This window comes from Pyxicephalus adspersus, chromosome 7 (genome assembly GCF_032062135.1).
Source record: "Pyxicephalus adspersus chromosome 7, UCB_Pads_2.0, whole genome shotgun sequence".
Classification (NCBI taxonomy): domain Eukaryota; kingdom Metazoa; phylum Chordata; class Amphibia; order Anura; family Pyxicephalidae; genus Pyxicephalus; species Pyxicephalus adspersus.
Genome location: NC_092864.1, coordinates 8,966,473 through 8,991,197, shown reverse-complemented (window position 1 = coordinate 8,991,197; position 24,725 = coordinate 8,966,473). Strand labels below are relative to the sequence as shown.

General features: G+C 42.6%; 1 protein-coding gene across 1 annotated transcript; it reads left to right on the top strand.

Moving 5' to 3' along the window:
• The first annotated feature begins 1,479 nt into the window (after positions 1–1,479).
• Positions 1,480–24,485, top strand: RHOT2 (ras homolog family member T2). The gene is made up of 19 exons (XM_072417383.1): positions 1,480–1,626; positions 3,737–3,795; positions 5,871–5,952; positions 6,249–6,292; positions 6,563–6,616; positions 7,263–7,315; positions 7,403–7,511; positions 7,603–7,704; positions 9,134–9,232; positions 9,619–9,727; positions 11,245–11,365; positions 13,534–13,618; positions 14,589–14,734; positions 14,876–14,976; positions 18,624–18,754; positions 18,852–18,932; positions 21,175–21,297; positions 21,703–21,899; positions 22,812–24,485. The coding sequence occupies exons 1-19, from the start codon at positions 1,590–1,592 to the stop codon at positions 22,927–22,929; spliced, it is 1,851 nt and encodes a 616-aa protein (XP_072273484.1). The 5' UTR covers positions 1,480–1,589; the 3' UTR covers positions 22,930–24,485.
• The last annotated feature ends 240 nt before the right edge of the window (positions 24,486–24,725 follow it).

Here is a 24,725-nt window from a genome sequence, read left to right as displayed (position 1 = left end):
AAAGCCAGGGCTGGATGAGTGTTCCCCTGTAGGATTGGGTTAAAATGCCCCTTGGCTAAATTATGGTTTAGAAGGACCTTCCCCCAAGGGAAAGCTAGGGTTGGGTGAATGCATGACCATAGGCTAAGCTAGTGTTGGATGCTTGCCCCCAGGAGAAAGTAAGCACTCTCACCTAGGGGATTAGCTAGGCCATGCTGTTTCAAAATGTCTGAACTGCCCTCCAGATGTTCCATGTGAGCAACCAGGTAAATTCTCTATTTATCCAACGTTTTAAGGATGCAATGTATGAATACGGAAGGAGAGCAAGTCTGTGCCGGTTCGGAGACGACCTCGCTATTACTGTACATGACAAGCGTCACACCGTCACCTACAGAAACTCTGCAGAATCTACCTTGCTGGGAGGAAGCCCTGCCATGATATTTCTGTCCTCTATCACATCCCTAAGGGCCATAGTCTTCCTTCTAGGAATGTTCTGTTTCTACATTGGTTGCTGACTCCCCAAAAACTGCATTATATATTATAAGCATCCAGCTAAAGTTATAATTCTCCTGATTGGGGAGAAAAGAAAATGCAAAAAGAGCCAAACTTTTTGTATGCCAAACTTCCCTCTTTTTGAAGGAAATATAGTATGCAGCCAAATATAGGATTCATGTTGGTTCCTGGGCCCAGATAACCCGATAACCCCCGGCCTTTGGTTTAGTATTACCGAGCTCTGCATGTGTATATCAGACAAGGACGTAGTTGGCGCGGCCTTGGGACATTCATAGGTCTGCTTATCAGGATGAGTCATGGTAATGTAAGCTGATACTACTATCGCAGAGCACCATGCAAAGCAATCAGGGTGTAGCAGCAAACGCCCGCCAACCCCATGCCACGCCCAAGAGCTCCCAGACGGCCAGTAAATGGCACACATTGCCCATTATGGTGAAACCATCTGTGTAAACCATCAATGGTTTACACAGATGGTGGCACCAATATGGGCAATGTGTGCCATTTACTGGCCGTCTGGGAGCTCTTCTATACTGAATGAGGAGCAGCCATGGCCGCATGTTTGCCAAAGGACCCCAGGAAGGTAAATGAAACCTGCAGCGCAATATTGTAATAAAAATGGATTTTAATTCCACATAACACACAGAAAGTCTGAGTCGTTATTATTAATATTTTTGCAAAGATATTTGTATGATTTCTTTATAAACAGTCCATGTGCATGATGACATGTCCATAGCAACCATTTCACTGCTTTGGGCATCCAGCAGGAACTGTGATTGCTATATAAGTGAGCCCCACAATGTGTTGCCATGGAAACTAATCAATATCTATGAACAGGTTGCCATGGGCAGCAGGTTCAGTCAGCATGTGGGGAAAGTCAGGTCACGTGACAACACAACGCCCACTCCCGCTCCTACGTGCGCCCAACCAGGTAGCAGCCCCACCCACTTTCACTGGTTGCTATGGCAAACAGAAGCCAGGCGGCAAAGGGTGGCGGATGTGACGTAGGATTGGCGGTGGGACGCCGGAAGTGGCGGGGCTCTGTCGCTGACTGTCCGCCTGGGCACCCGGAAGTCGGCGGGGTTGGTGGCACCGGAGCCATGAAGCGGGACGTGAGGATCCTCCTCCTTGGGGAGGGTAAGACCGGGTTGGTCAGGGAAAGGTTGCTTCGTCGGGGTGAATATTATCCTCGCCAGCCGCGTGGTGAAAGTGTCAATGTCACCTCTGACAGGTGCCAGACTCTGCGGTCATATGTGGAAAAGAGCAGGTTGCCCGTAGCATCCAGTCATGAGGCATGTCACGTGACATCCCAGTCCATGCTGGAGGAAGACCGATCATTAATGCCCACACACCTTACAATCTGATCGTACAATATATCTGGCCCATTGAACATACATTGAATGACTTGTTCTTACACTACAGATGTAAATGTGACCACACACACACACACACACCACAATCAGATTGTACAATCTCTAAATCCAGCACAGAATAAAGGCCGCCATACACTGATCAATGCAACCAAGACATTGGATATGATCAGATCTGTTGATAACCAGAGCATTCCCCATCTGTGTATTGATCGGGAATGGAGGAGCAGGAAGTGTTGCTGATTGCTCCCCATAGAGAAGGCCCTCCAAGCTTTCTGATTGGGTGGTGAATGGTGCGCTTGTGTGGCCTCTGCTGATCACCGCTAATAGGATTGGATAGAGAAATACACGTGTGTGCTTGTTTACAATGAGGCTGTGATTGGTTGGGATATGTTTACATTGGGGTTATGCTGATGATTGGTTGGATTGTGTTTATAGCAAGGTTGTGCTTGTTTACGATTGGTTGCATTTGTGATTGGTTGTGTTTACATTGGAGTTATGCTTGTTTGTGATTGGTTGTTATTTTGTTTACATTTGGGTTGTGTTGGTTTGTGATTGGTTGGGTTGTGTTTATAGCGAGGCTGTGCTTGTTTACAATTGGTTGTGTTTACAGTTTATTGTTTATGTGAATGGTTGGGTTGCGTTTACATTGAGGTTGTGCTTGTTTACTATTGGTTGGTTTGTGTTTACAATTGGTTGTGTTTACATTGGGGGTTGTGTTGCTTTGTGATTGGTTGGGTTGTGTTTATTTACAGTCAGGTTACACCAGCAGTCCCCAAGATTTTTTGCCCCACAGATCAGTCGGGAGGTGCAGGTAGAACACGTCCTGTGTCCTCTCACCCCTGTCATTTCATTCATCAATTTACAGAAGCCAGGTCTCTCTCCCGCCATATCATTCAGCCAATCATAGAAGCCAGCATCTCCCCCCTGTCATTTTATTCAGCCAATCACAGAAGCCGGGTCTCTCTCCCTTGTCATTTCATTCGGCTAATTATAGAAGCCGGCGTCTCTCCCCCCTGTCATTTCATTCAGCCAATCACAGAAGCCAGCATCTCTCTCCTTTTCTCTCCTGTCATTTCATTCGTCCATCAACCCTTCAAAGGGGCTTACAATCTGATGCCATAGCCTACCATAGTCTATGACCAAATAACCCCCCTTATATTTCATGAATGTGGGAGGAAACCCATACAAACTCCATGCAGATAGCGTCCTCGTCAATATTTGTACCTGGGACCCTCGCACTGCAAATTGCAGTCTGATTGGTTACTTTAAAAGATCACCTCATTGGCTAGCTCTCTTGCCTTGCAGCACTGGGATCCCAGGTTAGAATCTCAGCCAGGGCTCTATCTGCATGGAGTTTGTATTCTCCTGCTGTGTTTGTGTGGTTTCTTCTGAACATGCCAGGTTCCCACATTCCAAACTGATCCCAACCCATTATAGTTCACCTATCGGCCCTAATACAAACTTATGGTGTTGGGAGATAGGGGCCCCTACATGCTTCTGTTTCTCATGTAACAGTGCTGCACAGTGATTTTTCCTGATTTTATCTCAGCATAAAATAATCCGTCATCTCAGACTGAGCGAAACACAATCCATTCTGCAGCCGCCGTTCCTTTATCTCAGCAGTCACTACAGGTGCTGATTGCAGAATCTAATCTACAAGCAGCCACTAGAGGGCACACTTCTCTAAATTTAACAGCAAATACAGAAAATGAGAACTTTTGGCATTTGCTAAATGTCTCTCTGCACCTGCTGGAATATTGATTCCCTTCAGAAACAAATACCAGATATTGTATCTGTGGAGAGGAATTGTTCCTGATAACACATAAAGTACAACTGCAATGTGCACACCCTTAATGTCTTCTTTCTTCCTGCAGCCCAAGTGGGGAAGACGTCTCTGATAATGGCTCTGGTGGGAGAGGAGTTCCCGGATGAGGTTAGTACAATGTAGTCTGTGTTTGCTGAGGATTCTGGGAATTGTCCCCAGACTCGGACCTGGTGATTGAATACATAATACGCATTATTTACACTTATAGTTTAGTACAGGGGCTTCAAAGCTCATCATTTTTGTTATCCAGTATTTATATAGTGCTGACAAATTACGCAGCGCTGTACAAAGTCTATAGTCATTTCTCTAACTGTCCTTCTAAGGAGATCACAATCTAATGTCCCTACCATAGTCATATGTCATTATTACAGTCTAAGGTCAATTTTGGAGGGGAAGCCATTTAACCTAACTGCATGTTTTTGGGATGTGAGAGGAAACCCACTCAAACACGGGGAGAACCTGCAGACTCCAGGCAGATAGTGTCCTGGCTGGGACCAGTGCTTCAAAGGCCAGAGTGCTATCCTCTGAGCCACCGTTCATCATGGGGCAAATAATAAACCCCCTCTATTATTCCCAAGCAAGTCTGCTGTCAGGTTCTCTTTACCGGCACCATCTCTGGGTGGGTACTGATGTATGGCCGCACATTCACCTGCACCAGTTAGTCACCCGGCACACATGTCACTGCTGCAAATGACTCTTCTGAATTCTCCATGTGGAATAAAGTAGATTAAAAGTTCCACTTTCTAGAATCTCCAATCAGGCCAGTCATTATTACAGGCAATGTCCCTTCTGCAAAAATCCCCCCTACCTGCCAGAGAGTTTGGGGTATCTGTCATAAAAGCTGAGCTGTGCCTGCCAGGATACCCAGCAATGCCATGTACAGGAATTACATCATCCCAGCCAATCAAGGGTCAAAGATCCTCTTCAGGAGGAGAAGGAAGAAGGAGCGGCGTTTAATTCTGCTTTATCCAGAACTTGTCTTTCTCAGTTCTGAATAAGATTTCATGCTCTCGTTATCACATCACAGATGACTGACGAATCTCTGAAACTCAACCTGGATAAAACCAAACTCATCATCCACCCCCCCCCCCCCCCACCCCCTCAAATTCTAAATCTCCCCCTGACATATATCTAACTGTTAATAACACTGTTATTCAGCCCTCCCCTCAGCCACGTTTCTTGGCGTCACCTTTGATTCTGGCCTCTCATTCACCCCCCATGTTCAGAACATTTCCTGGTCCAGTCACTTTCACCTACAAACTATAATATGTTGGTGCTATATTCTTCCTGTTTATTATTAATAATAATATTTAGTTCCAGCATTACACAAGCAGTGATGTGGACACCCAGAGAGGTGTTATCAGATTTGGAGCCTCATGTGACCATGGCTTTAATAGAGTAAACAACAGATATTTTTTTGTTTAATGTTAGTGGGGGTTGGGGGGTGGATAACCTTCACCCGTAGAGCTTTACTGCCAGAGTAAATCTTCACCCCAATCCTGTGTGTGGTCAGACATCAGGAATCAGTTCCATGCTGGCGATAATAATTTATGTATGGAGCCTGCACTGTGCATGTCACTTTGTAGAAAGACTTCATTGCATTGAAAGCTTGCTCGTTCTCCAGGTCCTCATTAAAGGCTGTCGGGCACCATGGAGAGCGCTGCATTTACCCTTCTATATAACTTGTAAAGATGCCAACATTGGTAACATTGACTTTCTGCTGCAGCAAGAGGAAAGAGATCTTTTCTTTTGCTGTCTCTGAAAGAGTTAAAGCAACCAGCAACTATTTATATCTACAATATTTTCCTGTGTGCAAACCCTGCAAGGCTCCTCAGCTTTATGCAGCCCAGCATGATCCTTAAAGCATATCTCAGCCAAAAGAAAATGCAACATTAGCATATCCAGTGACATGACTGCTTGTGACTATATATACTATAAGCTGAGCAAGCAGGAATAAAAATATAAATCACAATGAGCCTGATTAGTCTCCAAGACTAGAGAAGACAGACAATCATGGGAGAACATGAGTCGTCCAGCAAACCTAGTATGGACTGCTTAGGTTTGCTGGATCACCCAGGTTCTCCCATGATAGTCGTCTTGTCTTTCTTTTAGAATAATCTTTTGTGTCTTTGTAATTGTCTACAAGCCACATGTAACAAGAAGGCCACCATTGTATTTTGTAGGTTCCAGCTCGAGCAGAGGAAATCACCATACCAGCTGACGTGACCCCAGAAAGAGTGCCAACACACATTGTGGATTATTCAGGTATAACTAAAGAGAACCTGTATTGTGAAAGTTGTGTCCAAACAGATGGGCACAGGGCTGCTCACCAGTATCGCACACAATCTCTCTGCTGCTGATCTGTACCCCATTACTGTACCTTGTTCTGCACTGCACCACGGTGTAGAGGATAGAGGATGCCATTTATCCCATATAATATAGATAATTTACCTTGTAAGCTAAAGTTAAAGACCTAAAGTGAACCTGTTGCATCCAGAGGTTCACTTTAAGATTAATTGCTCTTTGCAGTACACTTAACGATTTTCACTTTGTTTGTGTAGAAGTGGAACAGACAGAAGACGAGCTCAGGGAAGAGGTTGCCAAGGTGAGTTTACCTGTAATCAGGTTTGGTTAATCCATTTCATGCATCTGTTTTAAAATACCACAGTACACAAAACGGGTCCATACACAGCTTCCAGTCATCATTGGGGCAATGGTTGATGAGATCAGACTGCTGAGCTCCCCGAAGTTTTTTCCCCCAAAACTCTTTTTCTCATCCCCCACATCTCCCCTCTCACTGTTTTTATGAACATTCACATTTTATAAGTTTCTTTTCAAACTTACATCACTAACCTGAAACTCTTTCTCTATGCAGGCGAATGTTGTCTGCATTGTGTACGATGTCACAGATTTAGAAACCATTGAGAAGGTAAGTACTAAAAAAAAAAAAAATTATAACATTTATGCACCCATTACTGCCCCCTGAGGAGCTGACACTCTAAAGCTCTTACCACATTTGTACAATTCACAAATCGACAAGAAAAGTTTAGTAAAGTTTTAAATTGGATTACGATGCATTTTGCCAGTTTAGGCTTCCTCAAGTGTATGAGGGAGAACTGGTGAAATGTGTCGGAGTCTAGTTTAAACTTTAATATACCTAACGCTCTACTATATTTGGGCAGTTCTTTGTATAGTATCATATTCTCCTACCCCACAACAATTAGGGGTTTAAGTAAGGACATTCTGTTAAATTTAAATGTATGTACCCCCAAATCTTTGGATTGCTTTGAATACTTTTTGATTATTGTTACTCTGAACACCCATATACAAACTATTGAGCCACACAAAATCCCCTGCTGTTCTTTCCTCTTTTCTTGTCTATTTACAAAAATAAGGGGATTGGCTACCACATTATTATTTTTAGAGTTGCATGGGAACGCCCATTCTCTTATAAATAACTATTGTACAATTCACACACAAACATGATGGCCAGCCAAGCCAAAACCCACCAACCAGTGCAATGTAATCTCATAAACTATTCCTTAATCAGCTTTGGTATTATGATTTCTTTTCAGATCGCCACAAAGTGGATTCCATTGGTCAATGGCAACGTAGATCGCAACTCTCGGTAACAACGCCAGTTTTTAACATCTTTTTCTCTCTGACAAACTTTTCCTGGGCATGGATAGATATCTGTTTTATGTCTTCCATACAGACTTCCAATAATCCTTGTGGGGAACAAATCTGACCTGCAGTGTGGCAGTTCCATGGAGTCCATTCTGCCCATCATGAACCAGTTCTCAGAAATCGAGACGTGTGTAGAGGTGAAGATTGTAGTGAAATCATGTTGTGTATTGCTGAGTGTAGAGGTTGAGTGTGACAATACTTAAATATTTTTTTTTAAACTCTCTCCAGTGTTCAGCTAAAAACCTCAAGAACATATCTGAAGTCTTCTATTACGCGCAGAAAGCTGTACTGCACCCCACCGCACCTTTATATGACCCCGAGGAGAAGCAGGTGAATGATAATGCACTGTAGATATGTAATAATTGTATGTGTGTGTGTATATATATATATATATATAATTATTATATTCTATAGGTGTGTGCTTGTTTTTATTTGTGATGCTGAACACATGTGACTCATAGCTACACAATATGACCTTGCTTGTGGGATTTGGTAGTATGCATTGTGCTTAGAGCAGTGGCTCCCAGACTGAGTGACACACTGCCTTGGAGCACTACAGCAAGGTTGGATTTCAGGCTAGGCCACATAGGCCAACATTCACTTGCCCCCACTAGCACGCTCTTGGTTTATTATGCCAAATCAAGCAATTTTGCTAATAATAATTATTATCCAGTCCATAGTCATGTCACCAGCTGTCCTTCAAAGGACCTCACAATCTAATGTCCCAACCATAGCCATATGTCTTTAATACAGTCTTAGGGGGGAAGCCAATTAATCTAACTACATGTTTTTGGAATGTTAAAACGGGAGTACCTGGAGGAACCCACACAAACACCGAGAATCTGCAAACTCCATGCAGATAGAGTGCTAACCACTGAGCTACCGTGCTGCCCCTAGTGCTCACATACATCAGCCCTCAGCTGTCTCTACTTCCTTCAGCTTTTGCCCCCAGGCCAGGATTTGTAATCTAATTCCACTAGGACAGGGCTGCATTTTATGCAGGCACAGTTAGAAGTGTGTCTTTGCTTGCCAACTGCCTGTAATCTTTTCTGGGTCGACACAGGGTCTGCATTACATACATTTATGTAAAATGTATATCAAGTACCAATTTTAATATTATGTGCTGCAGCATTTCATAGCTGCAACAGTTTATGCACAGCTCTGTAGCTCTGGTGGCACATGGATTGTTGCAGCATAACAACATATGTTATGCTTACAGGTTACATTACCTATGCTCCAACGGTCCTTGTGTCACCTGTGCTGCAACAGTCCATTGGGAGTGAAATTGCTGCATGCATCAGAAGCATACACAGCAGTATACCATTGCCTACCTTACCTTTAATATGGTATAATTACTTTGGTCCAAGGGTGCCTTATAAATATTTAATATCTAAGGATGCTTACACACGTGCAATAATTGTCATTGGAAAGGATCTTTCATCATACTTTCCAACGTTAAAAGACTGCATGATGCATGAATGAGCGCTGTACATACAGCATCATTCTGCTGTATGGAAAGGGGAGAAGGGCGGAACGATGGAGCGGCACCCCGCTGTGCTCGCATCCCTTCACTTTCATTGTGACTGTTTCTCTTCTGTGGATCTGCCAGTGAGCAAAATAACGTGATTGGGGATCATACATAGGGTTGTTTTCTAAGACAGTCTTGGTCATCTGGTGACCAAAGACTACTACAAAGCCTTATTAATTGCTGTTTTTCAGTCTAATTAATATTAATACATTACCCATTTTCTCTGTCCAGCTGAGGCCGCCGTGCAAGAAAGCCCTGACTCGAATTTTCACCATCTCAGATCAAGACAACAACCAGATCCTAAGTGATGATGAGCTCAACTATTTCCAGGTATCTTATAGAAAGCCAATCCTATCATCCCACCCTGAGGGTCTCATGTCTATATAATGTGCTCCCTACTGAAGAGATCAGCAAGATTGATCACACCTTTGTAATGACATCCAGGTGTGGATACATAGAGAAAGAATTGTAACCTCCAACATTATATTCAAAGTTAGAAACAAAGTTTTGCATAGATTTATACTTCTTTAGACTTCCCCTGTCTGATCATCATTCATTAATGAAGTGAAGAATCTCTTAAAGATTACCAGAAAAACTTGAGAACCAAGTGGTTCTTATTAAAAAAAAAAAAGAAAACTGGTTGCAGCTATCTTGTATCTTACATCTAAAGCTCTTTTCGTTTGTGTATAATATATGTTCTATCTGTTGGGAGGTAGCAGTCTTGCTTTGGGAACCCTCTTGCACCTCAAGCCTTAGAAGATGTGAAGATGGTCGTAAAAAAGAACACAGCAGATGGCGTCCGGGACAATGGACTGACGCTTAATGGTAAGCTTAACAAAAGAATGAGAGGGGGATAAAGGAGATTTTTAAGGACACCATGAGTCCCTCTGAAAGATAAATGTCATTGCTCAGTATGCCAAAATGCACCAACATTGTTCTGATGTTTTTGATGGTCGCAGTGGATGTTTTAAGCGAAGAAAGACAAATTAGTTTTCACTCTCTAGTGGACAGTCATTAAATCCTAGCATAGTCACCTAGCTGAAACAGACCTTCCACTTTAGGTAAGGTCACTTATTTATTGTGCTCCCTCCTTTTCCTAAAATCTGCAAATAGAGAGCAGAACTGATAATATGCTCACCTTGTGGGAATTTAAAGTGGAACTAGGCACCAGGCACCGCCATCTTTGCCTTCTTGCTTCTACGACATCCAATTTCACACTGCGCAGGCGTGAGATCGGGTGACGTAGCCTGCTGGAAATGCGAACAAAAAGTGTGCCAATCTAACTGAACATGCGTGAGATTTTTTTTCCATGTAGGAAAAAGCCCCTTCTGCGCAGAAGGAGCGGTCAGAAGCCTATCGGGAGGCATGATGTGGGTATCCCAGGAGGCTCTGCGCTCTCATTCTGTCCTTACTGCCGCAGTGGTAAAGACAAGAGCCGAGGGCATTCACTCCCAGGGTTTTAAACCAAAAGAAAAAAAAAGAGATCATTTTAACTCTACATAAAGAGTTTGTCTACCCTTTTATGTGAATTGAAAATTTTGGTTGCTTTGATGTCATCCTCCTGCCAATAAGATCCCTGGTAAAGGTAATTCTGTAACCTTTTTGAGATCTGGCCAGAAGGAGGACAACGTCACCCCAACCTAGGTGCCACAGTAGGAAGAGGGTAAGGATATTATCTAGCATTTCCCACTAAAGATTTTTTTTAACATTTTTTGCATTTTACCTGTATGTAGTGGGGGGACAGTTAAATGAGTGGACTTTGTCACTGAAGCTTCGCTTAGGATTTAAGGACATATGCTAACCCTACACAGTCAAATAAAAACCTTAGATAAGCTGTTGTATCTGTGTAAGTAAATACGCCAAGCACTTTTATACCAATGGTTCAAAGTGGAATCTGCTTATGTTGTATATTTTTGTGTGACTATTTCTGATCATGCTGTCTAATAAATCAAATATGTAGTCCTTCATGGGTCAGTCCAATACATTTTCCTTCAGTTTCCTGCAAACTTCACAGGGATGGTGGGAAACCCTCATGTTGGACACAGCCCGTGTAAAGAGCCTAATCTGAAAATATGCTGCTAGGTCAGTGCCTGAGAAATTATTCCAAACCATTGCACAGTCTGGCATCTAGTTTTTTTATATGATCTGTGAATGACCGCCATCAAATTCCTTTAAACTCATGCCAGCTGGAAGCCTCATGGCAAGCCTGCTATTTCTGTTTTTGATGTTATGTGTAGTGGAAACTTATTGCAGGAACAATACTTAGAACTCACCTTGACATTCCTCTCTTCATTATCTTCTATTTGGTGTTTTGTTGTTAAAACAATTTCTTTGTATTCTAGGTTTCCTCTTTCTTAACACGCTGTTTATTCAGCGGGGACGCCACGAGACCACATGGACTATACTGCGGCGTTTTGGCTATGACGATTCACTGGACCTTACCGACGACTACCTCTACCCTCCGTAAGTCAGCACTTCTCATTCTCTGTGCTTTCCGCTCTTGAACCTGTTTCCCCTCCATGCTTTTATACCAGCCATCCATAATCATTACATTTTATAATAATGCCAGCATTTCTGAGATTCTAGAAGTAGAAATCCCTGGGTGCACATTCATAGCAGCAAAGCTACTTTAATTTCTGATCCACCTTTCATACAAGCACGGTTTGCTTTTATTTAAGCTAAAGAAAAGTGAAATTGTTAAAAACATCACAATGATTAAAGAAGTGGATTTTAGTGCTTTCTATAGCTGAGCCTTCCCACTATTATCTAAACCCAAAAACAACAATGTAATTAATATTTGATTCTAAGCTCACTCATAACCTCGTCACACGCACGGCTCCAAAACTTTTCAAGAGCTGCCCCCACTCTCTGGAATGGTCTTCCTCGTCCTTTTTGGCTTGTTTCTACTTTCTGCTCATTTAAAAGAGCACTCAAAACCCAAGGCTTCAACCTCACCTACCCGTCTTCTTCTGTCTCTTAAAACCCTCACTACTTCCCACCATTCCATATCCCCCTTCTATTGTGTGATACTTCCTCCACTTCCTAGATTGTAAGCTCTTTGGGGCAGGGTCCTCTCCTCCCATATCACTGACTGTCTGTATCTGTCTGTCATTTACATATATTATACATATACATATTTACGCTATATAAATCCTGTTTAATGAAAATATTGTAGTTTATCAGCCTTAAAGGTGGTGCCTCATATGTTTTCCTTTTTGCAGGCTTCTTTTTTTTATCTGGGGATTCTGCCAGTAACACACTTCCTGTTCCTAAGTGACAGCATTCACTTATCATACGACTAGGACAACTAAACCAATAAAAGGAATGGAGGAGCTCAGCTGTGTGGAGAGATTAGCTGAACTGAATCTATTCTCCCTTGAGAAGATATTATTATCATTATTAATAAAGAGGGTTTATATAGCGCCAACATATTACGCAGCGCTGAACATTAAATAGGGATTGCAAATGACAGACAGATACAGGCAGTGACACAGGAGGAGGAGAGGACCCTGCCCTGAGGAGCTTACAATCTAGGAGGTGGGGGGAGTAACACAAAAGATACAACAACACATCCTTCCTGTGCAATCATTAGTATGCGGAGCATTTTTATCATTTTATAATTCCTCCGCTGTGAGTTGTAGCTACCCCACACTTCTGGCAGCGCTCCAGCCCCATAGAACAATCCACTTTGTGTACAGCCTGCAGTGGGCGAGGAATTGATGGCAATATCTCCATCTAGAGATACACTGTGCCAGAGCTACAGCTATATTTCATGGAAGATTTTATGAAGTGCCAATATGGCTCTGAAACCCAGCATCTGCGAACACAACACTTCCACACATTGCAGACGTAACAGCACCTGTTCCTGCATATTGGATGTGTGAAAGGAAAGGGGGATCTCATTCACTCTTTATTTAAATGTGGTCGGTGCTGTGCAATAAATGGAAATGAGAAAGATATCACTTCCTCCTATAAAAGTCTTTTTCAAGCCTGCTTGTGAAAGGCTTGTTGTCTGGCTTTCTCCAGCTCCTGTGCTTACCAAGCCCCTGACCCTGATTAGGCAGACACACAGCAATGTTTGTTTTTGGTGTTGTGTACTTCTTCCAGGTCTGTGTGAAGTGTTTACTTTGTGCAGCAGCTTCTTGTAATAAAGACCGGTCACGGCTACTCTCTCTCCTGCTGCAGGGTGACTGGTCTTGTCTCCGCCCCCTCTGTAGTTTTCTACTGGAATCCTGCAGCGGGTGTGGCCTGTTGGGCCCCTCCCACAGCTCTGCTCTCTGCATAGCCCAATGATGATGTCACTGCTAACTTGGTGATATCTGGGTTTACAAAGGCATTTCATGCACACACAAAGCAGTTTTATATACATTGTGGTTATTGAGAATTTATTTAAAAATGCAAGCTTTACAAGCCAAAAAACTCTTCAAGCCCCTTCAGCTCTCTGTTTTCAGCATTCACAAGGCAGCATATGTCTGCACATACCCAGAGCTGCTTGCTTGATGAAAAACATCTCCCTGTTGTGTTATGTTTTACTTTGTAAGTATTTGTGAAGTTAATAGAAGGTTGTCATCCTCCACCCCTGCATTTTCTTGTATTGTTTCTGATAATAACTAGTCCTTCTGTCCCCACAGACTGCGCGTTCCTCACGACTCCTCCACAGAACTCAACCATTTTGGCTATCAGTTCCTGCAGAAGACGTTCGAGAAGCACGACTTGGTGAGAAGAGCGAGACACAGGCAGCTTGTGTATAGACTATGAAAGAAATGAGACTGTGACACTTATTGTATATAATAACATGTATTGTATATAGTAATATGGGAAGCAAGGGAGTGATGTATATTGTGTATAGTTTGGAGGAATAGCAGTGCTCTCCCTATTAGTGTAAGAGGGGAGGAATAGCAATGCTGCCTATGGTATATGATAATAAGGAAAAAAGGGCTGCCATTAGTATTGTAGGAAGGGAGGAATAGCAGTGCACCCTATTGTATACCTTATTATATAAAGGGAAGAATAGCAGTGCTCCCTATTGTATACCTTATTTTATAAAGGGAAGAATAGCAGTGCTCCCTATTGTAGTGCTCCCTATGATATGTAATAATAAAGGAAAACAATTAGTGCTTATAGTATTGTAGGAAGGGAGGATAAGCAGTTCTCCCTATTGCATACATTATTATAGGAAGGGAGGAATAGCAATGCTGCCTATGATATGTAATATTAAATAAAAACAATTAGTGCTGCCTAAAGTATTGTAGGAAGGGAGCATAAGCAGTGCTCATCCGGGTGCATACATTATTATAGGAAGGAAGGAATAGTAATGCTGCCTATGGTATATAATATTAAAGGAAAAAAAGGTAGTGCTGCCTGTAGTATTGTAGGAAGGGAGGAATAGCAGTGCTGTCTATTGTATACAATAATATAGGAAGGGAGGGATAGCATTGCTGCCTATGGTATATAACAAATGAGGAAACATGTAGTGCTGATTATAGTAATGTAAGAAGGGAAATGCTCCCTATTGTATAAATGTAGGAGATAAGAATGAGGTGTGCTGTCTCAGTGTAATACTGATTGTATGACTGACAGGTAATTTAAAATACATAAAGATTGACAATGGCTGCTCTTGTCAGCATGACTGTTTAGATGAGTGTTCAATCACCGTGATAAAAAGTATTTTTCTTTCTTTCCACAGGATGGCGATGGTGCTCTAAGTCCTTCTGAGCTGCAAAGCTTTTTCAGTGTTTTCCCTTACACACCATGGGGCCCGGAGTTGCAGAGCACGGTGTGTATGGCAGAGAAGGGCTTGCTACCCCTGCACGGATACCTGTGCCAATGGACGTAAGTTAAACAGCCGCCTGATACTCCATCCTGTTCTTCAGTTACTTTTTGGTTTTTTTTCCCTGTTGTTGAGGTTCATTCAAAGTCATTACAACTGTTTTTTTTCCTCTAAATATACTTAACTTTCTGTTTTCCTGGCAGGCTTGTGGCTTACCTGGATGTACACCGGTGCCTGGAACATTTGGGGTATTTAGGATACCCGATTTTGTGTGAACAGGACAGCCAGACTCACGCTATCACAGGTATGAGCCATATACATAACACATCTCAGAGGGACCTGTAAGTGTTACTGAACTGCAGCAAAGCAAAATCAGACATGTCTCAAAACTCAAATCTCAAAACTGGGTGGGCAGAAATACAAAACCTTTTATAGGTGAAACTGGACCTTTATATGTAATTCATCAGTGCATTTAGCTTTGTGCCTTTAGAAGAGTTCAGCTTAAGAAGTGACTAGGTAGCAATACATGTACATTACACCCTGGTCAATATTACTTACCTAACTGGTGAGAGGGGAGCCACGAACCTAAAATCTTTTACTTCCCACATCCTTCCATCTATACCCAACACCAGGTTCATTGCTGGGTGCTGTAGTGCAATCAACAGTCTACATGGTAACTACTGTGCCCTATTGGTGACACTTATTGTATATAATAACATGTATTGTATATAGTAATATGGGAAGCAAGGGAGTGATGTATATTGTGTATAGTTTGGAGGAATAGCAGTGCTCTCCCTATTAGTGTAAGAGGGGAGGAATAGCAATGCTGCCTATGGTATATGATAATAAGGAAAAAAGGGCTGCCATTAGTATTGTAGGAAGGGAGGAATAGCAGTGCACCCTATTGTATACCTTATTTTATAAAGGGAAGAATAGCAGTGCTCCCTATTGTAGTGCTCCCTATGATATGTAATAATAAAGGAAAACAATTAGTGCTTATAGTATTGTAGGAAGGGAGGATAAGCAGTTCTCCCTATTGCATACATTATTATAGGAAGGGAGGAATAGCAATGCTGCCTATGATATGTAATATTAAATAAAAACAATTAGTGCTGCCTAAAGTATTGTAGGAAGGGAGCATAAGCAGTGCTCATCCGGGTGCATACATTATTATAGGAAGGGAGGAATAGTAATGCTGCCTATGGTATATAATATTAAAGGAAAAAAAGGTAGTGCTGCCTGTAGTATTGTAGGAAGGGAGGAATAGCAGTGCTGTCTATTGTATACAATAATATAGGAAGGGAGGGATAGCATTGCTGCCTATGGTATATAACAAATGAGGAAACATGTAGTGCTGATTATAGTAATGTAAGAAGGGAAATGCTCCCTATTGTATAAATGTAGGAGATAAGAATGAGGTGTGCTGTCTCAGTGTAATACTGATTGTATGACTGACAGGTAATTTAAAATACATAAAGATTGACAATGGCTGCTCTTGTCAGCATGACTGTTTAGATGAGTGTTCAATCACCGTGATAAAAAGTATTTTTCTTTCTTTCCACAGGATGGCGATGGTGCTCTAAGTCCTTCTGAGCTGCAAAGCTTTTTCAGTGTTTTCCCTTACACACCATGGGGCCCGGAGTTGCAGAGCACGGTGTGTATGGCAGAGAAGGGCTTGCTACCCCTGCACGGATACCTGTGCCAATGGACGTAAGTTAAACAGCCGCCTGATACTCCATCCTGTTCTTCAGTTACTTTTTGGTTTTTTTTCCCTGTTGTTGAGGTTCATTCAAAGTCATTACAACTGTTTTTTTTCCTCTAAATATACTTAACTTTCTGTTTTCCTGGCAGGCTTGTGGCTTACCTGGATGTACACCGGTGCCTGGAACATTTGGGGTATTTAGGATACCCGATTTTGTGTGAACAGGACAGCCAGACTCACGCTATCACAGGTATGAGCCATATACATAACACATCTCAGAGGGACCTGTAAGTGTTACTGAACTGCAGCAAAGCAAAATCAGACATGTCTCAAAACTCAAATCTCAAAACTGGGTGGGCAGAAATACAAAACCTTTTATAGGTGAAACTGGACCTTTATATGTAATTCATCAGTGCATTTAGCTTTGTGCCTTTAGAAGAGTTCAGCTTAAGAAGTGACTAGGTAGCAATACATGTACATTACACCCTGGTCATATTACTTACCTAACTGGTGAGAGGGGAGCCACGAACCTAAAATCTTTTACTTCCCACATCCTTCCATCTATACCCAACACCAGGTTCATTGCTGGGTGCTGTAGTGCAATCAACAGTCTACATGGTAACTACTGTGCCCTATTGAGATGAAAGGGCTTCTAAACAGATGAAAGGCCTGCATGATAGGTAAGTATTAATAATCTTTTTGTGCACGGTGCTTTTTAAAATAAAAAATTTAAAAAAAAATGTGGAGTCCAAAAGTGAGATCATCTGGGAGTGCTGGTCAGCTCGACCCAAAGGTTAACAAGTATTTCTTAAAGGAATACCAACACCAGACTGCTCAGAGCAGCAATTGTTGGATTTCTTTTGGTCATATGCAAAGTCCTGGGTTCGTTATGTTGAACGATAATTGGAAATCATAGGCATTGTACGGATACTTTTTTGATGACAACAAAACTTTAGTGATCATTACAAACGATTTGATAGCACTGTTTAGTTCTATGAAGGAGGAAGAACAATATGGGTCCTCCCTAATAGTAAACCATAGCAGTCTGTCATTTAGCAATCCAGCGCTGGAGATCTCTAAAGGACCTCTGGGAACTGCTGTATGCTAAACATTCTCAGGTGCAGCAGAAAAAGGGAATTTTACTTACAGAGTCTGTTTAAATCCAATACATAACTATGGTCTGGAATATTAAACTGTAGCTGAAATGCTTTTTCTATCCTTGGGTAGAGCAGGAAAGGGTGTCAAAGCCAGCTGTTAAATTTAGGATATTCCATCATTTTATAGTTTCACTGGCAGAGGAAGTCAAGGAAAATCTCTTAAGTTAGGACCCATCAATAAACAAATCCTGATGGAGGGTTTTGCATTCACTAATATTATTATTACATTGTATTTATATAGCGCTGACATATTACACAGTGCTGTACAAAGTCCATAGTCAGCTGTCCATCATCTAATGTCCCTACCATAGTCATATATCTTCAATACAGTCTAAAGTCCATTTTTGGGGGAAGCCAATAAATCTAACTGCATGTTGTTGGAATGTGGGAGAAAACAGGAGAACCTGAGGGAAACCTACGCAAACATGGGGAGAACCTGCAAACGCCATGTGGATAGTGTCCTGCTGAGATTCGAACCTGGGACCTAGCGCTGCAAAGGCCAGAGTGTTAACCACTGAAATAAATATTTGGTTTCTCATGACATTATCTTTGTGATCTGGCAGATGTGAGTCTTGTATCAGCTCTGGCTAAGTGAATTGGACTCCCATCTTTCCTCAAGTTCTTATCCAGGCTGGTAAAGGATTAATAGCAATCAGGATACAATGATAGCTGCACAAGCTGCTACTTATAGCAACTGTGTAATTCCTTGGTTTGGTGTTTGTATATCCTCTACACCAATAAGCCCTTATGATACAGACTTGTTTGTGTTAGGATTTCTTTATTCCTTTTTAACTCCAACCTTTCTTACTTCTCCATGCCCTGACATCAAAGGCCATGATAAATAAGATATATATACTAAATAAACAAGCAAAGCCTTGCACTCCAAATACAACCGTGTATTCAGTCGGTGTTCTCACTGGAAGCATTTGCCATCACTTCGTCTCCCCAGTGAGCTATGCATCACATACAGAAATTTGGTTCTGCCACAAAAAATTTGGCTGGATTTGCTCCTCAAGATTAAATATAGCATTGTTTTAACTTTATAGAGATTTGCAGATATACGGTGGTGTTCTTTCTTTTTTTTTCTCTCAGTGACCCGCGAAAAGAGGATAGACTTGGAAAAGGGACAGACGCAGAGAAGTGTTTTCCTGTGTAAAGTTATAGGCCCTCGGGGGACAGGGAAGTCAGCCTTCCTACGGGCATTCCTTGGCCAAAGCCTTGAGGTAAAGGATGTGTTTGTAACCAGCTGCTGTTTCATGGTGTCAGTGGGGAATTCCTATGTAATGCCCCTATGTGACCCTTTATCTCTTCATTCCTCAGGATCAGCAGAAGAACCGAAGGGAAGCCTCCTTCTACTCCATTAACACGGTGCTGGTTGGAGGACAGGAGAAGTATCTTATAGTGAGTACTACAGGCACGGAGCCAACTCTCTCCTTTACCCTGTAGATAATCTTTATATTTTATAAAAAGGTCCCTCTCCACTATGGATGTCGAGCGCTGTACACATGCCAGATTCTTGACCGATATCAGCCCTTAGGCAAATATTGGACAAGAATTATCTGACGTGTGTATGTAGCCTAATCCCAGTTTGTAGGAGTACCCTTCTAGTTTTCTATATTGCAAGGAAGCAGCATTTGAACTTGCAGAACTGCAGTTATTGTTTTAAACTTTTCTTTGGCAATGCAAAAGAAAAGGAAAAAAAAGGTTCACTTTAATGCCAACCCAACTGCCAAGGATAAGCACTTTCACATGGGCTTCTGATCCCATAGAAGTGCTACACAGTACTGAAAACCATCATACTGGTCATCAGGGAATGCTGTGGACACACACACGATGCATCACAGCATGCGGTAAATGGGGTTGCTTAGCTACAAGACAAATCAGAGTACCTATGCTGACCATTGTCTACCTTCAAAACTGTCTACCATGGGCATGTGAGCATTTTGTTTACTGAACCATGGAGCAATAGACAAAGGTGACCCTATCTGATGAATCAGGTCTTCATATAAATAGTGGATAGCTAGATGCATGTGTGCCATTTACCTTGGGAATAGATGGTAGCCGGATGCACTATAGGGAGAAGCCAGGAAGACAAAGGCATTGTGACTTTAAGGATTTAACGTTTTGGTGCCAGGTCGCCTTCAGAGTCCATGCCTCATCGGGTCAAAGCTATTTTAGTAAAACAAGGAGGACCTACACAATACTTGGACAGTAGTTTTAATATTTGGGCTGATCAGTGTATATTATACATTTTACAGAGAAAGCTGCATTTTCTAGAAGGATGAAGAGACAACAAAGAAACCACTGACCTTCCATCATTTTAATTTTAAAGTAATTCCAGCAAAGGGTTCTGTGAAGTGAAAGTCACATTCATAGTAACGTAATTTCTTTCCTCTTAGCACAGTGTGTATCTTCACCGCTCTTTTAAATCATTATTAGGCACAATATTGATTTCACAGTGACAATAATTCAGTAATATAAAGCAGAGAGACTGATAAAAAGGAATAGATTATTTTGTAGTAGTGAGGAAGGGGAAAACTGGAAAAATAAGGCAAAGGCAACGTTTTATCTCTTCATATATTGGAATGTCAGGTTTGTGTAGGAAGAAAATACATCAGCTTCTGTCTGCAGTCCCAAGGCCGCAGTGTGCGCCGCTCTGGTCCCATTCCTTCTTCGTTTAATTGACAGCTTAATTATGTCATCCCACAGAGGAGCGGCCTGACCTGAATCTGTGAGATGACACTGTCTGCAAGATGTCTAGGGCTCTGAAAAGGGCGATGCGCCCTCACCAAATCATAGTATGCAGCTTTACTTAAGGCTGTACTCCAGGGAAATTTTAGAAGTACCCTGTCAATGGGGCTTCCTTTTCCCTCCACCCCCACATTGCTGAGTTTTACCTACTATACCCCTTACTCTCCAGCAGACAGGGTTTTCCCCTTCCCTTTGGCACTTTGAGTTTTGGTTGGGTCCAAGGCATATTCACTCGCATTGCAGGACTGCTTGTCGTGGCTGTGCCTGGTGGAGTGCCAAAGGGAATAGTTCGGGGACTGATCCCACGAATGAGGAAAGCCTGCAGGAACAAGGGATAAGGTGGTAAGTAAAACTGCTTACCACGATACCCTAGAAGTAGATCAAGGTAATCAAGGAATTATCTTTTGCACTGCTCGCCTTCCACCCCCACTTCCCCCAGTCCAAAGGTAGTTTTGAACTGTCCCCTGAATTTGGCTTTAAAGAGCCCCTGTCCCAGGGAAGAAGGGTAAGGAAACTGCTGCAGGGATGTCTCCTAAGCCTCCCGGTCATGCCCAAATCTCAGTTGGAGTAACTCTCGCCCCTTCCTGCCTCCTTTGCATTTCTATTTCCCAGTGACATTGCTCATCGTAGTGGAAGAACAGTAGGAATGAATGTGGACTGGGCTTGGCAGCAAACTCTCACAATAGCTGACTTTGCCCACCCCAATATCCTGGCATTTGGTGAACCTGTATTCAATGATAATGAAGGGCGTGTAAATCTTCATATAGGAGGGACCCCAATGCCCACATTAACATCTTGTCCTTTTCCCTCCATTACCATTTGTAGAGAAAAACATTTAAAGCAAGATCTAGGCACTGCTTTTAATGACTGTTCTCCCCTTATTTCCCAACAGCTTTTTGAGGTGGATGTGGACACAGAGTTCATGAAACAGTCAGACGCTGCCTGTGATGTGGCCTGTTTAATGTACGATGTCAGCGACCCCAAATCCTTCAACTACTGCGCCAGTATATACAAGGTAAGGTCTAATGTATATCTGTCATTGCCGAGGAAGTCCATATATAAAACACTGCTTCTGTATGCTGTACAGTGTATCTGTGTTGTCACCCTAGGGCAGGAAATGTGAGAGGGTCAACAGGTAAAAATAAAATACAGCACATCTAAGGTCTAGGAGGCTGCACTATTTCATATTTTTGCTGCAGAGTTTAGATTCATGCTAACTTTACCCATCTTGGAGAAGGCAGTGGGTCCTGAGTACACCCTGGCACGGTTGTGGAGTCACTACATTTTACTCCAGGTACTTAATATTGCTTTTGACTCCACACCTCGCCACCATAGAAAGATCACCCAAATCTTATCTGTCCCTTGCCTTCTATTATAATATCTGCTTTTTTAACTCCTCTGTGTCTCCTTCTTTTTGCAGCAACACTATATGGAGAGTCAGACGCCCTGCATGTTTGTGGGGTGTAAATGGGACCTGGGAGAGGTAAAGCAACAGCACGGGATCTCTGTAGCCGAATTCTGTCACAAACATCGCCTGCCTCCTCCCTACCACTTCAGCTGCCAGGGTACAATAGACAAAACTATCTACAACAAGCTAGCTACAGCCGCTGCCTTTCCGTGAGTATCTGAACTTGGACTGTGGTTTGCGTTAAAGTACAAAAAGGGTTCATCAAGGTGGCGGTCCTTTTTGACGCACATTGGTTTGTTTTTGTTCCTGATCTGCAAAAGTTATGAATGCCAAATGCGTAAAAAGTTCCACATTAGACTGTAATGTTTTTTTACTAGAAAGCTCAGTGGTTAGCACTCTTTGAAGTGCTGGGTCACAGGTTTGAATCTCGGCCAGCACACTCTCTGCATGGAGTTTGCAGGTTCTCCCCCTGTTTGTGCCAACATACTATGCAGCGCTGTACAAAGTCTATAGTCATGTCCCCAGCTGTCCCTCATGGGGGCTCACAATCCAAAGTCCCTACCATAGTCATATGTCATTAATACAGTCTAAGGTCAATTTTGGGGGGAAGCCAATAAACCTAATTTCATGTTTTTGGAATGTAGGAGGAAACCGGAGTCTAGGAGGAAACCTGCGAACTCCAGAATACATATTAGAATACATTCTCATAACTTGCACATTTTATCACAGTGCAGTGAACCCAACATTCCCCAATGATCCCCTCCAAAGCAGGAGAAAACACTCTTGTTCAATTTTTCACTGCCGTGCACTATAGCACAGGTTCTCTTTATAAAAGTGCTCGGTGCCATTCAAAATGACTCTTGCCTATCAGGTTTTATTTTGCATAGTTTACATAAAATGTCTTACATGACAAATTAGTCATAGCATTAACACGCTGCTAAATCTAGTCTGGGCAGTCAGGATTTAATGACTACTGGTGAAACAAGGGTTAAGTAGAACATAAAACACACACAGATATCAGTACCACAGTGAAATGTGTATTGGATTATGACCTCCCAGAACCCTCAGCGGTGACTCTCTCTCTCTCTCTCTCTCTCTCTCTCTCTCTCTCGTCTTTGCAGCCACCTCCACGACACCGAACTCAGCACAGCATCATTCTGGTTGCGCGTGGCGCTGGGAGCCACAGTGGCCGCCGTTGTGGGATTCACGCTCTACAAAGCACTTCTACGTAGCAAATAGCCTCCGTTACCTCTTCTCCCAGCCTGAAGACTTTTAACTTCGAGCACTAACCACGGTGACTGACACAGGGACGGCTGCTTTTTATATCGGCCTGCGATGGAGAGGGACGAGCCCTCGGATAAACTGGCCCTCATCTCGCTGGTCACCTAGATCTTATAATCTTTTCTTGTGACACAGAAGAACTTTGTAAAGTGAAATCCGCTGTCCCCACTTCGTAAAGTTCTTCTCTTTTTTTTAATTGTGCTTATCCAGTCTATTAAAGGACAACTCCACCCAGAGCTTTAGTTGTGAGTGGTTGCTGGCAAGTGCAATCCAATGCCAGTTTATTACGTGTCTCTTGGACTAGCATGTAATTTTACTCCTATTAACCACATACACGTCAAGGCCCTCCTCCAGCTTCCTCATTCCGTTTCCAAGACCCATTACAGCCTGGTGTTGTAACTTAAAGGGAGCAGAGACGTCAGCCACTACAGCCAGTCTAGTATATGGCCGCCAAACCCAAACACCGTCACCTGCCATGTGCCGGAAGCACAAAGTATTTGCTGGATGGAGGAAGGAAGGCGGGTAATTACTGAAGAGGCGAGTATTAAATGGACAAAGTGACAGGGTCTCTTTACCAGACCTAAATCACTTATTTATCCAGTTGTAGGCAAGGGACATCTTTGTTTTGAACTGGCATGGGGTAGGGACTGACAGCTGCCTGCACATCTTCATTATTAAATTGTAGAAAGAGCCGGACGCTCCCTTAACCCACCATGGACTACCAGCTTTTGGGTAGGGTTAACTTGAAGGGTCAAACTGACATTTATGCAGCTCTCTCAATTACTCTGATGGTGATATTTTCCACTAAGGGTTCCTGTCTCCACCATGCCAAGGAGTCTCCTTATTATTAAACAATTCCAACAGCGTGAGCGGGATTCTTTTTGGTGGTTGAAGCCGATGGGTGGAGCTGGAAACTGCAGAGATTTTTACCATTGGAGTTCCTGAGATCTTAGAAATCAACGGGAAATCAATAGGTTTCATTTACCAGCTCATGGACGTGGAAGGTTCTCTTTTTAGGGCTCACACCCCACCATCGCCACCCTGTGATGCTCTCTTTTAGCTCCATTTATCTGTCTGAGCCCTGGGTCTTGTCTATGTGTAAGTTCCTTGTCTGTTTTAGTTGGAGCTTACACAGAATTAGATACCCCCCCCATGTGACGGTGTTCTGACTGGCAATTGGCTACTTGAGACCTGAGGCTTGCATTATGGGAGGAGCATAAGGTCACATACCCCACCCCCACATACCCAACAGTACCAGCAAATTCCAAGGGATCCGAGTCTATAATATTCGTGGGTAAGAGATATCTTATTAAGAGAACCTGTCACTTTTAACCCGAATAAACTGACATTTCAAGGTGAGCTCACCTTATAAACCAGATTTCTCTGCCTTGTTGAAACAATTCCAGTGAAGACCAAAGTGAACACACCAGGTTGTGTTCGGCTTTTATTTTTCATTTATATAAAGTCTTTTCTTTGTCTTTGGGAATAAATGTAACAATTTTGGACCAGTAAAATGTTGCCCTGTCATTGTTAAATCTTTTTTTTCTTATTGCCGTGTATTAAAAAATGTTCAAGGGAATTTATCAGGACGGGGGGAAGATAAAAAGGGTAGCAGGGATCATGTGACTTGTTCCCCTTTATCCCGGGTCACATCGGTGGTTGGGTGCTCAGGCATCCAGCATGGTCACATGGGAGGTGGGGGGTGGGGGGTAGGAGGGAATCCTCAGGATAGAAAACATTATAAATAGCCAGTA